A 16,952-nucleotide genomic window follows, 5' to 3' on the forward strand; every position below is an offset into this window, starting at 1 on the left:
CCCTTATAGAATATTTGCCCACATAAAAAGTTTCTGTAATATCTCGTTTGTTGGTTTGGCAAAGTATTCGTTTTTGGTTATCCATTTTTTTTGATTAGAATAAATTATTTTTGCATATTTCTTGCCTCCTAAATAGGAAGCAATATCTGCCATGCGAATATGCTTTATTGATATTCTAGTATTTTCACTAAAATTTTTAACCCGTAATATTTTATTTAACTCTATATGCAATCTATCAGGCATATTTATGCAATTAGAAACGCCACCAACTAATATGATATTATTGAGTAGCACTTTTCTTAAATCAATTGGACATGAAGAAATAGCTTCGAATATTAATTGACTCAAAGAAATTATATTTTGTTTATAAAAATTTCCTGGCAAATGAGCTAAAAATTCAGGCTTAAAATATATTTCATGACTTAATATTTCTCCTTTTGGATCTATATATATATTATTATTGTATGGTATTTTATATGGCTTTATTATACCATTACATTCAGTCAAAATTTTTATATTATTATCTATATCTAGACTTACATAACTATTTGATTCTTTATAATCCTGTATTAATATATAATCGATATAGTTGTCATTAATTTTCACAAAATTTGAAATATAGTTGCTTATTAAATATCCATTTATTTCGCTTATTTTTGCAAACTCCAAGAATGTTCCATTATTTTCAGCCACAGGAATGATTCTGCTAGCACTTTCACCCAAATCAACGACGAGAGCTTAATATGAAAAAAAATAAATCGCCCATAAACATAAGTTGCAACAAATAAATAAGTTTTGCACATTTGAAGGAATTCATTTTTTTTGACAGTTGTATCCTAACCTGTTCTTAATCCATAATAGTAAGATGCCGCGAGTGAATTATAGATAAAAGATATCGAACAAAAATCATGAATTTTAAAAGCCCAATTTAGCAAGTTTGTCGCATATAATTTTTCGACCATCTCGGGAATTATCACCAACAAATGGTAATCACAAGTGTTAATATTTAATTTCTATTTTAAAGGAATGGAACCAAAAAGTGAAAAAAATTCAAATAAATCAAACAAAAATCCAAAGCGTTATTAAGGCATATAGTAAATATCGAGTTATTTAAATGCGCCTGTGTGAGAAACTATGACATATACATATATATTTTTTTATTTATGAAATAATACCTTTATAAGGTGGTTATACACTTCTAGTAAATGAGGGTATTGATTATTGCTTAAGGGGTGCCGAGGATCTGCAAATACAGTATTGACATTCACCAATTGCTCATCTGAAGAATGATTTAAATGTTATATTTATTATATAAAGACAATAAGCGTGAGATATACCAATTTTTTTATTTTTCCTATTCTATTTATACTATAATAATTTGCATAACCTTTAGTGGATTCGTCATTTTTGGCTTTATTGTATTTGTTATGTCCATACTTTATTAATGTATACTCCTCTATGGCATCATAGCCAAACTATGTTTTAGGGGTATATATATATGTATAAATTTTTTGCACATGCATAATAATAAAAATGGATACAGTGCTACTATAAGCATGTATCATTTTTTGAATATCAAATGTAAGTATTTATATGAATTTTTTTTTGTTACTTTTACTATTTTTGAATTCGTCATTTCTTTTCTAAAAAACAGTAATTAAAAAATAAATAATCGTGAAAATTTGTAATGAATATCGATACGAGTCTTCATAATGTAATTATAATAAAATGCGGCATACTCTATGTATATGCAAGGCATCTCAAAAGTGGGCAAATCATCCGTAGCGAAGCCAATCTTTATTTTCCTATTCGTATTAACAACGAAAATTAATAACACCAATTATATAGATATAATATGCATAGGTCATATCCATCTATTGCTGTAATCCCTGTTATAGGGGTGAATTTTTTGATGATAAATAAAATTGCAGTACATTTTGAAAAATCATACTTTTGTGTACGAAAAAAAAATTGTCTATCCATTTGTTGTTTATTTAATTTTATTTAATATCCTTTTTATACCATGTTCCGGGGTCCATAATAATTACGGGGACATGTTTCCTGTCCTCTTGAATTTCCATTTTATTTTAAAAAAATTTTTTGCCAAAAAATGGATAACTATTTAATTAGCATGTGGCAAAATAAATAAAATAAAGGAATTATGTATTATGCAAATTATATCATTCTAAATAATTTGATTAAATTTTGTGTTAATCTGATCATATGTAATTAGCCTTTCCTTTCTAGTATCCATTTGTCTTTTTTTATACATATATTATTTTACGCTCAATATTTATATATATAAGCTACTCATAGGATATAGAATGAGAGAATAGGCAAAATATGGGCTTATTCTTATCATTAATTATTACCCCTCTTATATTAATTTTTATTTCATTTTTATTTTTATCGTATTTTTTACTATTATGACTAATATATTTATTGAGAAATAATGGAAAGTTAAAAAATATTGTCCACATAATTTATAAAAAACAAACGGAACATATAAAAAAATTTTTAAGTTTAGCATTTCTAAAAAAATCACTTAAAAAATGGTATGAGATAAATTTGATAAGAATAACATATATATAAATTTGTATGTACTGCTTTAACCTCATTTAATTTGTAAAAAAATAGTATAATAAATAATGCACTAATTAGTGAAAATCCGTAATAATAAATCGTATATCAAAATCAAAAACACAATTAAAAAATATGGATATGCTATAAATCCATATTAATATATATATGGATACCCGCATAATCACTTATCTATGCATATATAAGTATGTAATAGGAAAGTGGGAAATGAGGATAATATTCTAGGATTTTGTCATAGGGACCATTAGACTCAAAATAATACAAGTAGAGAACAATTTGAAAATAGTTAAAACATATATAGGTATTATCGCTCGAAATATAAGAAACATAGGTTAATTATCAATTCTTCAACTAACAGTACATATAATTGTTATTTGTTTTTTGCACTTTTTGAATTTCTGTTTTTTTTATTAAAAAACTCTCTATCAAATATGTTAAAGGAGGCATGATGAGAAAGTATATTCAAAGCCTCGTCGTACTTAACTTTTTTTTTTTTAAGATCTGATAAAAGAGAATACGTAATTTGTAAGTTTGAATAAGTAGACATTGAAAATACAAAAACTTTTAAATATCTAAAAATGAGCAATATAAGTGATAAATAATTTGAATATCTTGAATCCAAATATTGTTCTAAAATTATAACTCTATATTCATTATTTGAAAAAATGTTAGTAACGCATTCTGATAAATTCTCAGATATGTTGTACTTTCGATAAAAACTAACCACTTCATTTTCCACAAAATCTCGATGGGCTTTAACTCGAATATTTATAGTTGATAATTCGTTTTTTATTCGCTCATTAAATGGATGATCCAAATGTATTTGCATTATATCTAATAACTTATCTAGAGTATCTATGTAATAATCAAAAAATAATGAATAACAAAATATAACTAATTCATTAAATAAATTTTCTTTGTGCCCATATTCAAATAAATTAGAAATATAGTATGTCAGGTCTTTTAAATATTCTATAATCTCCGAATATGTAGCTTGGGTATATTCGGTTAAGTTATTCAATTCTTTTGTTATGATTGAATTTGAGTTTTTTGAATTTAAATTATTTATTAATTTGTTTGATATATAATTCAAATTAAAACAATTATATGTATGTAAAAATTTACATATTTGATCAAACATGTTATAAGAAAAGCCATATATATCCATCTCATCAGAAGTAGATGCCTGAATTTTTTCTTTTAATTCTTTTCTATCAAACTCAAAATCTAATGGTAATGATTCATATACTTTTTCCAACGCATGCTCTTTTTGTAAACATTCACGCGCTAAAAATAAAAATGTATGTAAATTTCTATTAAACCCATAATAGTATTTTTCTATTCCTAAATGATTCAATCTGCTGTAAACTAAATCTGTTTTATTAATGTTTTGGTTATATTTAAATTCTTCTGGAATCGTATTTATTGAACCTTTAAGTACTTTATAATTATAATAATAATCTTTTATTAACGTTTTTTCCAATTTATTAATATTTATTTTATGCTCATAAAATATATATGCATATCCTAATAAATGAGTTATAATTTTATCATAAAAAAATGTATCTATATTTCTAGCTGACGTATTAAATAGCATGTCTCTTGATCTTACAGTACTACTATTTTTATTCATATTATCTTTAATTATTCTATCATTTTCACGTTTTAGAATGTTTTTATTGGAATCTATAACTTTGGTAACCAACGCAAGGTTAATTTCATAATTCGATGTAGAACTGTTTCTTCTAGTTAAATAATTATCATCTAATTTGTGAGGATTTGTATTTCCTTCATATTTGTTTCCTTTGTTATTTCCCCAAGCTTGTGATTGCCCCTCACCGGGGTCATCATCAGATTTTATTTTTAAATTACTTTCATTTGCATCCTTTTGTTTGTAACTATCTCCATCATCATCATTGTTCGAATTAGTAAAACAATTAAAAATAGATGAATGACGACGATGTTTTTTTATTGCACCCTCATTGATGTTATATACAAACTCATCAGGCCCAGTTGATCCAGTTGATCCAGTTGATCCAATTGTGTTACTTGATAAGTAGCCTGTATATGTATTTTCACCTTCTGTAGAAGTTTTTAATTCACTATCCTCCTGTTCAATACTGCCATTACTACTTCCCTTTTTTTTATGGCTCTTTTTCCCCAAACCTTTTTTCTGAGAATCGTTTGAAGATTTAGTTCCTTTTATTGTGTTGTCTGATGTATCCGAATTAGTACTGCTCAGTATTCTATTAACTCTATTTAATTTGCTAATGTGAAATGACCTTTCAAAAAATAACAAAATAAATAAATTTAAGTGAATAAATGACATAAACTAATATAATAAACTCGTGCAATAGTTTCAACAAACCAATTTGTGTGCCATTTTGGCTAACTATATGTAAATCATATCAAAGTGTTTATAGTTTCATTTAGTATTACCTGTGTTGTTTATCTTCATTTGTCCATACACATAAAACGTAAGTATCAAATTTTAAAGCAAATACAAAAATGAAATTAATTAATATTACAAAAGGACGGCTCATTTTCACATACACACAAATATGTTTAAGGCCTATATAATTGGGTACATATTTTATATTTAATAATTTGTTTTATTAATTATTTTTGGGAAAATTGCAAAAGGATGTTCTTTATCTACAATGAATCTCCTATCATATATAATCTAGGTATATGCATAATGTTCTCATAAATATTTATAATCCTAAGCTTTTATATCAGCAAATGCTTTTTATAGCACAATACAAACAAGCAGTATGTAGCCATTAATAACAAAAAATATAAGAAACAAATAATATAAACAAAATAAATCGAATTAATTAGAAAATATATAAATAGTAATATAAATTAATTATAATATATTACATCGTATTTTTATATATTAATTTGAAACATATATGCATAGACATAAAAAATGATGAAAGCTAAATATTCGAAATTCTATGGTAATATATACAGTTATTATGATAAAAAATATATATATTTATATAGCATTAATATGGGACGCGTAATGAAAAATAAATATACTCTTAATGCATTAATATAGCAATTAATATAAAATGTATTTATTTATATAGCACGAAAATACATAATTATACTTGTATTATATAATTATATACAGTTTTATTATATCATTAATTAAAATTAGTAAAATATAAACCAGCTGGACAATGTATTGTACTTGTTTATATTCTATAACATTGGAAATAGTAAACAAATTAAATTGTACTCAATGATACTATTTATTCATCATTTTATTTTTGTAAATAAATCGACAACATATATTATCCAATTATACATAATTTTATATAACTCAATATCTAAATAATTATTATATTTTTTCTATAAAACATTACAACACATTATTGTAATAATTTTATAATTTTAACAAATTTTAAAATAATACGATTAAGAGATAAAATAATAATCTTACAACATCTTTATGCATATTAAGATACTTAACTTACTATAAAATTCTTTTTAATTATTTTAGATGGGCTTATAAACAAAACAAAAAATTTATTTGTTTCCATAATCTATAAATAACGACGTAAATAAAATATTTACAATGGCATACTTATTTATTGATATAGATATAGGCTATAATATATATTTTTTAGAATAATTAAATACTGTTTATTAAAGCACTATTAGATTAAAATTAATATAATATATATATAATAATAATTGTTGCATATATTAAAAAATAGTTCTAATGACATAAAAAATTATATATTGGTAAAATTCTATTTTTTAATAACACCAATACTATATATAAAATATTATAAACTTTGAGACAGTGTGTCCGAGTGGTTAAGGAGTCAGACTAGAAATCTGATAGGCTTTGCCTGCGCAGGTTCGAATCCTGCCGCTGTCGGCTCTTTTAATTTTTATTTAATAAGTAAAAAAGTTTATATAAAAATAGTTGTGATATGAGAATATTAATAAAATAAAAGGTTTGTGATAAAATATATAAAATTTATAACTATAAATCTTGCAAAGGAATATCGCTTTTATATAATACTATTTGATTATTAATTATATAATAGGGAATATTTTATTCATAATAAATAAAATAAATTGGTATAGTCGTTTGCAGGGGATGATTATTATAGTATGCAGCAATATACTTTTTTACTATAATAATAAATCAATAACATATTTAAGATTGCTCAATATTTATATTATAATGGTTATATATTAATTTAATGAAAAATTTTTACTTGTATAATATATCTATTATAATTAATTAATTACAAATACATTATCATACCCATAAGATTTTTTTATAAATAAAGCGTAATTTATTTTTTTAATTTTTAGTATATACATTTATTAGTTAAAATTAAATTTCTTATTAAAATGTAGAAAAAAAAGCAAGACATAAAAAAATTATATAATAAATATAATATTATTTGCATTTATATTTAACTAAGCAAAACCTACTTATATAACACATAGAAAATAATATAATATATTTTTTCCTAATAATATTTTAATGATCCATGTGGGTTTCGAACCCACGACCTTCGGTACATAAGACCGACGCTCTAACCACTGAGCTAATGGATCTTACACATGAAATTTAAGTAACTAATGAATAACAATTTTTAATTTTCATTTTGCATAATATTGATTATAATTTATGTAATATATTATCCAAAATAAAAATAAAAAAATGCTATTAAAAAGTAAAAGGAATTCATTTCCGTATTTTGTTTTATCCCTTTACATTTTTTAATAAAGTAAATGGTATTGTATTTTTTATATTTTTACTTTATTCTTGTTTTCCATTCTGTATGTACTCCATCCCAAATGGAATTAAATATAAATATATAATTTATATGTTGTATTAATGTAAGTATAATAGATTTATGGGTTTTTATTATAGTGAAAAATAAAGAATTAGGGGTTTGAAATGGGAATAATAATTATTCCCCAAAACAACGGATTATATAAAACGGAAATGCAATATTAAAACATTTAATAAAAAGAAGTATATATGTGAAATTAACTAAAATTATACTTTGATCATATATGAAATTAAAAGCGAAAAATAAAATATGCATTATACATTGCAACATAGTTATACACTTATTGCCGTTTTTTTTTTTTTTTTTTACAAATTATTTGATATTTATATAGTTATAATAAAAAATGCGCCTTATAATAAAACAAAATAAAAAAACGAAAAATAATTAATAGAAAAATTTGGGAAAATGCCAATTACCGAAAAATTAGTGTAAAATTATAGATAATACATAAAAAAATAATAAAACATCGTTTTAAAATCATACGTAAATTTATACTTAAATCATTTGGAAAGGTGTGTGCGCCCAAATCATATATTTATGAAACATTAATAAACAATGCTTTAATATATATATTAACTATATGATGAGACAATTTATGCTAATGAAAAAGCTTGTTAGTGTTTGTTTTTACGAAAAAACAACATGGTATATTTTGAACAAAAAATTTATTAGTATAAATAATATCACTGATTGTCTTGTAAAAGACGCATTAAGGGCTAATTAAATTTTCCAAAGCAGAAAATCTTATCCTGAAAAAAAAATATAAAAATGAAATATGTTTTTATAAACAATATAGTACAAAATACCATTGTGTGAAATATATGCGCATTAAACTGCTTGGTATTTATCTCTTATTTCTATAAAATTATTTTTACCTTCTTCTAAAGCGTCCTGTTTGGCCAGTGTATGCATTTGCACTGATATTCTCTTTCTTTTTATGCTCAGGGTTTTGGAATATTATAATGACAACTGATAAGTTATCGAGAGATTTTCTTTTATATGCCAATTGGCATAATGCTTCAGCTGCAACATTAGGATCATTATTTTCTACTAATGACGTCCTAACAGTATTAACAGCTTCTTGGGAAGTCATTACATCGAATATCCCATCACAGCAAATTATTAAAAATTCGTCATCATCCGTTAATTTGATTTGGAATATATCTGGCTCACAAATTAACCCTTTTAACTTTTCGTTAGTTTTTTTATCAAAAGATCCAAAACCTCGACATACTCCTAAGCACCCACCTAAATATCCTTCTTCATCTAATATTCCACCTGAATTTATAATTCGCTGCTCTTCTTTTTTATTTATACTTGCTTTATGATCTACTGTTATTACAACAGCACGACCATTTTTACTTAAGACGCAGCGACTATCCCCTATATTTGCTATATAAACCATATTGTTTAATATAACACTAACACAAGCAGTGCTACCACTCGAAAAACCCGAATGATTATTTTCTCTGCTGTTTGCAGACTTTTTACACAAATGCTCATCCATTCTTTGAAAACCATATTTAAGTGCATTACATATACTGTTACCATTTATATAATACGAATAAACATGTATATGTAATAATTTTTGAATTATATTTACAGCATTTTCACCATTATGTCCATCATATATTGCACAATACATATATGGACTATTATGCATATTGTTGCTTTCGGTATTGTTCGATTTAAATAGATGATCAAAATATTCTCTATTAAGATAATCATCAGACCATAGGTCTTCAGTAGCATTAGTATCAGCATCATGATGCTTACAATTATCGAACAAATTCTTACACTCATTGTGTATAAAATCGCATATGCTTGGAATTGTTACTACCCTATCTTCATTATATGTTCTATTACCTTTGGAACTATAAAACCCTGATTTGAAATTCTTCCATTTTTCGTTTTCTTTGTTTTGTTTATTTTCGTTTATATAATTATCGCAAGGTATATTATTGGATTTTTCGCTTATATTTTCATTACATATATAAACATTTCTTTTAAATTCTGATTTTTGACTTATACGTACATTTGTATCAGTCAAAGTGGTGGTCATACCACATTTGACGTGATCATTTTTATTATAATGCACTGTTTCATACGCTGAGCAATTAGCTACATTATCAGATATTACTTTGCTACTTTTTTCAGAGGTTTTAATTATATATTGATGAGATTTTAGTAGAACTTCATTTTTTTCGAGGGAACTCACATGAACCTTATTATTATTACCACTATTATTATTAGGCAAACTAGTATACGGCTTTGCACCTTCTGTAATTATTGAAGCATCAGGATCGCTTCCTGTTTTGTTGATAGGAATTATTTTGTTCCTTTCATTATTTATATATGAATATTCATAATTAATTGATTCTTTATCATATCGATAACCTGAATTTTCTTTAACTGTATGCATTTTGACGTTATTATAAGTAATTTTTTCACTTTTACTTATAAATACTGATAATGAATCTCCTGCATTTTTTATTTTGCTGTCATTGTCCTGAAAAGCAGAAGCAGAATCGCGAGGGATCCCTAAATTGATACTACTATTTTGGCAATTAATTGAAGAATTATCATAGCATCTTTGGGAATGTATATGATTACATGGGCACTTATATTGATTAGTATGCTCATTTTTGGAGCTATTGTGTTTCTCTTGAGTATTGTCAATATGGGTAGTATTGAGCTCATCAGTATTGGCACAGTTTCCGATGTAATTACATTCACCTGAACAAGTTCTTCTATATCGAGTATCACCAGTATGATTGCATTCAGTATTTGTTTTAATAATAAAGCTATCAGAGCTTTCATAGCTTGTATCATTTTTACATATAGATATATCGTTTTCATGACTATGAATAGGATTCGTCGAATCAGTGTATGTATTTGTTATTACATCTTCATTATGTGCACATGGCTTTTTATTTGTATTGTTATATATAATACCATTATTATTTTTATTATATAAAATATCGTAATTATTACCACAACATGACTTATATATATTATCGTTGGTATTGTTATTATATTTTTCCGTATTTATATTTTCTATATAATAATTATATGGATTTATAGCATCTTTGTGATTATTATCATTTGTGGTATTAGTAATTCGATCGGTGTAATTCTTTAATTTTTCCTCTTTATATAATTTTCTTAATTGATCTAAATTTATAAGGCTTTTCAATATGCTGTGTTTACTACTATCCTGAGGTATAACATTACATCCATTTTCATATTGACTATTCGAGAAATTATGTAAGTATCCTACATTAATATGTGAGATGAATAGCTCTATATAATTATAATTGCCATTTTTATATTCCTCCCAAAAATTGTCTTTAAAAAACACCGAGACACCTACGTATAATATCTCATAGTCTTCGTTGAATATTATTGGTATTACATCAAATTCACATTTTTTATTTTTAAAATTCCCATAATAATCTATAGTAGATATAAAGCGCCATTTGTTTTTCTTCTTATATTTAAATTCTTTCCACAAATTTATATTTTTCTCATTGTTAATGTAACATTTTAAATTGTAGCTATTTAGGTCCTCTATCAAATCAAATATCTTGCCGTATACATAAATCGAGTAATCCCTTTCGAAATTATTGCCGTATACCTTATTCATATGCAACTTTATCGAAATTTTGAATACGGAGTAAAAAAAAAGGAGGGTAGAGGAAGCATAAATATTTAAAGCGATTCAATAATAAATCAAATTGAATAAACTAAAACATGAACAACCATTGGTTTGGTTAAATAAACATACATATGAATATATGCATGTACAAATACTTACACAAAGCAATTACAACTTCCTAATTTGGTTTAAGCCTATTCTAGCCATATATATATCCATAACATATGAATATTTTCATGTTCTTTTTAAAGGCTTAAACATAATTTTTTACACAATTTAAAACAAATTTATCATTTCAAAAAAATGCTATATGCAAGCATTAATCTCAAATTACTAGGGATTCCCTTTTTCGTTTTTTTGTTATAATCTTTTATAATTCTATCATGCCAATTATCAATATACAATGCGATAAATTAAAAAATATATTTATATGTCATATTATATACATATTATGATATTGCATTCGAATGTATTAATATACCATAATAATACTTTTATTTATTTTATTTTTTGCCATACTTGTATTATATAATGATGCATTTTATACATCACCATTTTACACTACAAGATTGTGCTTTCGTTTTTTTCATTATATTTTGTAAAAAAATAAAAACATTTTTTTATTATATAATTTTCATAGAAAAAATATAAAAAATAAGCAAATAATCAAAAAATAAATAAAAAATGGTTTTAAAATATATTAAAAAAAAAAATTAAAAATTAATTAAATATGAATACATGGGCTCGTTACAAAAAAAATACGCTCACTAAAAATTATATTTTTTTTTAAAAATAAGAATATAAAAGCTATACTTTTATTCTTAAAACATTATTGGCATTTTATTCTTTTTTTATAACATTTTATGAAAGAGAAATATGCAATAAATAAGATTTATATAAAGAGCTTAAGAATATAATTACGCAAAACAAAAAAAAGAAAAACGACTACATGTTTATAAACCATTCTTTTTATATTTATCATTCTATACATAAGACAAAGTTGCTTATTATGTGCAAAAACAACATGTTATTGTTTGTTTTTCAACATGTTTTCCTTTTCGTTATATCTTTTAAAAAAATAAATAATCAAGGTATTTAAAAAATGTTCCCAATTTACGCATGCATTTCAAATAAAGTCCTTTTATTTGAAAATGGGAAATATAATTTTTCAAGAATAAATGTATATAATTACAAAATGTTTAAGAAAAAACATGCATATATGTCTAATCCCAATGTATTAAGTGAACTTATTTTTTATTTGGAAAATGCGTACACTCATTGATGATGTGTTCGTTTTACTATAATATGATGTTATACCGATAAAAAATACAAATCGAAAAATCGGAATATTTTTTATATAAATAACACTATTACATTTTTACGAATTTTGTCATGCTTTTAAGTTACAAAACATAACTTGATATATACCCACCTGTTCTATCCTATTATAAAAATGTATAGATGAATAAATTCAAAGTATTTTTTACACAATATTAAAGAGGAAGGTGATAAGTGTTAATCCAAAGAATTGTATTTTATAGAATAAGTTAATTATGCAATTATTTTTAGTACTTCAATTTTTCTAAAAAGAAAAAAATAAAACACATTTGGTATGTACAGGTTTTTGTTCTAATTTCTACTCTATAAGTTGCACTATTCCTTTTGGCTATCTGATTTTTATATATTTATTTTTTTCCTTTTTTACGATAACCTCATTAATAATATTGTTTACAATGAGATAAAATAACAAAGTTTTCCCATGGAAATAAAGGAACTATATTTTATTAACTTTGGGTAATGAACTTGATGGCATTATTTTTTCATTTTTTTTTTTTTGTCTCTTTACTTTCCTTTCTTTTTACATCTCTATCCTGTAACATTTTACACGTTCAGAACATTTTCTTTACCTTTTTAAGGCAATATTATGCGCTAGTATTTATTTATTTCAATTTATATATTCGCATAGAGTATTGGAAAAATATTTATTAAATTTTTTTTTTCTCTCGTTTACATATTTGCAAATACAAAATTATGGTGAGATATATTAAAAAAAATAGTAAATAAATAAAATAAAACCATTAGCATATTTACCAAATAAATCATAAACTTGTTATATTCCATACTATTAAAAAAAATATATTGGTAATACTATTATATGTTAAGGGCAAGTTTTCATTTTGATTCATATTTATTAATATATTTTACTGCATATTTTTGAAGATTCAAAAAAGTAAAAATAAGTAAAAACATAATATTACGTAGTATAAAATAATATGCCAATTTGCGCCACCCCTTGTAAGTAGTAATATTTCGAACAAACTGTAATCAAGTATAGTCCAAATTGCAAACGAAAAAGGGACAAGGTTAATATAGAGATAGAGAAAAACAAAAAAGGAAATGCATAGATAGTTACCAAAATGGATTTAATTGTCATTACGCCCTATGATGAAGAACTGGATGATATCGAAGAGTTAAATAATAAAATATTGGCTCTTGAAATGATAAAACATAATAAGTCAAATGTAAATAAAAATGCAGATAATTCATGCCCTAATATAAAAAAGTTAGTGTTACCAGGTGAATCAGTATTAGAAAAAAAAGATAAAGCCAGATTCTTAAAGGGAAGTGGGTTGTATGAAGAAGAAGAAAATTTTTGTGCATGTATATTGGGAAGTGTAAATTATATAAATAAATTAGTATATGTAGAACCATTGCGAGGGAAATATACAGGTTCAGTAGGTGATTTATTAGTTGGAAAAATAAAAGATATAAATAATGATAAATGGGTTGTAGAAATAGGATCATATTGTAGGGCCCTATTATCAATAACACAAACTAATATAAGTTTGTTTAGTCAAAGAATACGATTATATAATGATGTTATAAATATGATTAATATATATAAACCCAATGATGTCATTGCATGTGAAGTTCAAAGAATATTAACAGATGGCTGTATTGTTTTACATACTAGATCATCTATATATGGTAAATTATCGAATGGAATTTTAATTACAGTTCCACAAACATTAGTACAAAATCAGAAGAAGCACATATTTGTATTCCCATGTAATGTACAAATAATTTTAGGAATGAATGGATTCATTTGGATTTCTTCTCCAATTAAAAAATCGAAAGACACAAACCCAAACAGTATCGATGAAAATATTGAAGGGAATAAATTTGAAGAGGTAGATGATACTACTCGAAAAAATATTAGTATCATTAGTAATATTATTAAATTATTAGCCAAATATCATATTAATATTAATTATGATATTATTACTAAAATATATATGCAATATACTTCGAATAAAAGCAATACACCCAGTTATATTTTAAAGCCATATGTATCTGATTCTTATCTATTTAGTTATTTAGAGAATTTTACTAAGTAAGAATCATTACATTTTTTTTCATTCTTTCTCATTTATTATGCACAATTGTGTATATACTTGTTCATTTGGGTATTTTGGGACCCTTTAACAATGTTTACTTATTTATTTGGATATATATATATGATTATATATCGAGTAATCTAAGAATATGTTTCCACCGACTAATTTTTAGTAATTTTTTCTCCCTTCAAATTAAATGGGCTAATTAAAGATATATATAACGTTTACTTCATCAGTTTTCTATTATATTGTTATATATATTTTTTGGCATAATTTGATACTTTTTTCATACTTTTTTTATCATATATCAATTTTTTATTTGTTTGGTTTATATTTACGTGTATAATGTTACTATTTATACAAAAACACAATAAACGCTTTTAAAAAAACATACGTTTATACATACATTATGTAAATATATATAGTGTGTTCGAAAATATTATTCATATGTAATGTATATGGGTCATGCGAATATATAATCAGATATGCTATATATTAATGCTCTCTTAAAATTATAGGGAAACAATTAGAGCATATTTTTTTGTTTTGGTGAAAATGTGCCAATTGAGTCAAGATGCACCAAGCATCATTAAGCCACAAAAAATATATTTGGAGGCATTTATTATTTTCTTTTTTCAGTTACGTTAAATATGCATATGCATTAAAATTGAGAATTACACATCAATGATAAGAAAGGTATGCGAAAGGAAGGGGAAAGAAACAAAAACATTTATCATATTGCAAAACCTACAACTTAACCTATATGTTGTTTTCTCTTGTACGAGATGACTTTATACTTGAAACAAAAGTTTGCATTTTATTCTTCAGAATTTCATGGTTTTTCCTTGTATGCTTTAATTGTAATTGTAAGTTTGTTCTCCCTTTCTTAAACTTTTCCATTTCTTCATGCATTTTGTTCTTGTTATTTAATAACTTATTATATTTGTTATTATTTTTTTCTACATTCTCTCTCATCATATTTATCCTTGATTCCATATAAATAATGTCTTTATCAATATTTTCTTGTGCTTTTATTAGTTTTATTTTATTTTTTTTTAATTGAAATAATCGACTTTTATAGGCCTTGTTTCTATTAATTTCAGTGATTATATTATTTTCTAAGCCTTCATTTATTCTGCTAAAATTAGTTATACTTTTTTCTAATTTTTTTAATTCTTTATTATTTTCTGATAATTCTTTATTCAGCTTTTTTGTGATTGCCTCTAAATTTTTTATCCTATCGACTGTATATATTATACCACCTCTATTCTTTCTTAATTTTAGTGACAAAAAATTTGTGTAATTATTCATATATGATGATGCATCTTTTACTTCCTTTAAATTAATGGATTCAATTTTGTTCATTATTTCGTTTTCTGAGACTTTGATTTTCATTTTGATTTCGCTTCTAAAGAAAGGACCTACACAATCTATTTTAAAACTTTTTATTATATAATATTATTAAAGACAAGGAAGGTATCGGTTTCCTTTCTAAATATTTTTACTTATATTTCTGTTAATATGTTCCTTATTTAATATATCGTATATACTCACACCCTTTACACACATATAATTGACGTTGTAAACACACAATAATTTAATGATTGGGGATTTGTACAAGTAGCAATAATTACTTGAATGTAGCTTTAAAAAAAACAAAAAGCAATAAATTAACTAATTATATATATACAAAATAAAAATAGTCGGTTATCTAAATTATATTACTAAAATATAATGCAAATAGTGATTTTTAAAATATGCTTATGTTTCATCTTTAATTTACAAATTATAGCTATTACGCTTATAGAATATATAGAGACATTTTTTTTGAAAAATACCTCGGAATTATTAGACAAACAATGATTTATCAAACAACATACAGTTTTACAAATACAAAGGATACATAAATGAATAAATAAATATATATACATTCAATGCATATACGGAAAGAACAAATTGCATAATTGTAAAAAATATATGGGACTTAAAATTGAAATAATGACTAATAGGTAATTGTCTAATATTTTAAAAGTATAGTAAAATCCTCCTTTTTTATCTTATATATTTTAATTACTACAACAAAATTATATATATTTTGTTTTGGAAATGTTCTTACATTTTTAGGTTATTTTTTTTTTTTTGAGAACACCCAATAGTGCAATAATAAATTGCGCAATGTAGGAATAATAAAATTTCCCAATTATGTTTTTTTCCGTTTTTTTAATAAATATCCTTTAAAAAAACATATAACAAGGAATAACGTATTTTATGATAAAATGAAATATAATTCCCTAAATTCATGAAGCTTTTAATTACAATTTATTGTACATATTTTATAATTATGAAAAAATTTCCTGTCCTTATTTTGTTCACTTTTTAACATTCTTTCCATAAGCTGTTTTACTTAGTCAATTCCCCTCTTTAGTATAATATATATACCATAAAATTGTATTTTTTGTTTAA

The 16,952-nt window shown here is 24.0% G+C and overlaps 5 protein-coding genes and 2 non-coding genes across 7 annotated transcripts; 2 read left to right on the forward strand and 5 right to left on the reverse strand.

The window, feature by feature from the left end:
* Nucleotides 1–3: 3 nt before the first annotated feature.
* Nucleotides 4–2,081, reverse strand: PCHAS_1008400 (actin-like protein, putative; the record flags this gene model as incomplete). Its single annotated transcript, XM_016798283.1, has 7 exons — nt 4–737; nt 842–1,013; nt 1,176–1,279; nt 1,388–1,475; nt 1,613–1,643; nt 1,740–1,805; nt 2,023–2,081. 7 exons carry the CDS (start codon nt 2,079–2,081, stop codon nt 4–6), a joined length of 1,254 nt encoding a protein of 417 aa, XP_016655513.1.
* An 890-nt stretch (nt 2,082–2,971) lies between these two features.
* On the reverse strand, nt 2,972–5,144 carry PCHAS_1008500 (erythrocyte vesicle protein 1, putative; the record flags this gene model as incomplete). The annotated part of the gene is made up of 2 exons (XM_738208.2): nt 2,972–4,883; nt 5,041–5,144. 2 exons carry the CDS (start codon nt 5,142–5,144, stop codon nt 2,972–2,974), a joined length of 2,016 nt encoding a protein of 671 aa, XP_743301.2.
* Nucleotides 5,145–6,414: 1,270 nt separating this feature from the next.
* Nucleotides 6,415–6,496, forward strand: PCHAS_1008520. Its single transcript has one exon. It is a non-coding gene; the product is annotated as a tRNA-Ser (tRNA).
* A 622-nt stretch (nt 6,497–7,118) lies between these two features.
* PCHAS_1008540 lies at nt 7,119–7,191 on the reverse strand. The gene has a single exon. It is a non-coding gene; the product is annotated as a tRNA-Ile (tRNA).
* A 951-nt stretch (nt 7,192–8,142) lies between these two features.
* Nucleotides 8,143–11,079, reverse strand: PCHAS_1008600 (protein phosphatase PPM1, putative; the record flags this gene model as incomplete). The annotated part of the gene is made up of 2 exons (XM_016798284.1): nt 8,143–8,182; nt 8,309–11,079. The coding sequence occupies 2 exons, from the start codon at nt 11,077–11,079 to the stop codon at nt 8,143–8,145; spliced, it is 2,811 nt and encodes a 936-aa protein (XP_016655514.1).
* A 2,429-nt stretch (nt 11,080–13,508) lies between these two features.
* Nucleotides 13,509–14,489, forward strand: PCHAS_1008700 (exosome complex component RRP4, putative; the record flags this gene model as incomplete). The annotated part of the gene is made up of 1 exon (XM_733215.1): nt 13,509–14,489. The coding sequence occupies one exon, from the start codon at nt 13,509–13,511 to the stop codon at nt 14,487–14,489; it is 981 nt and encodes a 326-aa protein (XP_738308.1).
* A 759-nt stretch (nt 14,490–15,248) lies between these two features.
* On the reverse strand, nt 15,249–15,884 carry PCHAS_1008800 (conserved Plasmodium protein, unknown function; the record flags this gene model as incomplete). Its single annotated transcript, XM_016798285.1, has 1 exon — nt 15,249–15,884. The coding sequence occupies one exon, from the start codon at nt 15,882–15,884 to the stop codon at nt 15,249–15,251; it is 636 nt and encodes a 211-aa protein (XP_016655515.1).
* Between the last annotated feature and the right edge of the window lie 1,068 nt (nt 15,885–16,952).

The sequence above is a fragment of the Plasmodium chabaudi genome (assembly GCF_900002335.3).
Source record: "Plasmodium chabaudi chabaudi strain AS genome assembly, chromosome: 10".
Lineage (NCBI taxonomy): Eukaryota > Apicomplexa > Aconoidasida > Haemosporida > Plasmodiidae > Plasmodium > Plasmodium chabaudi.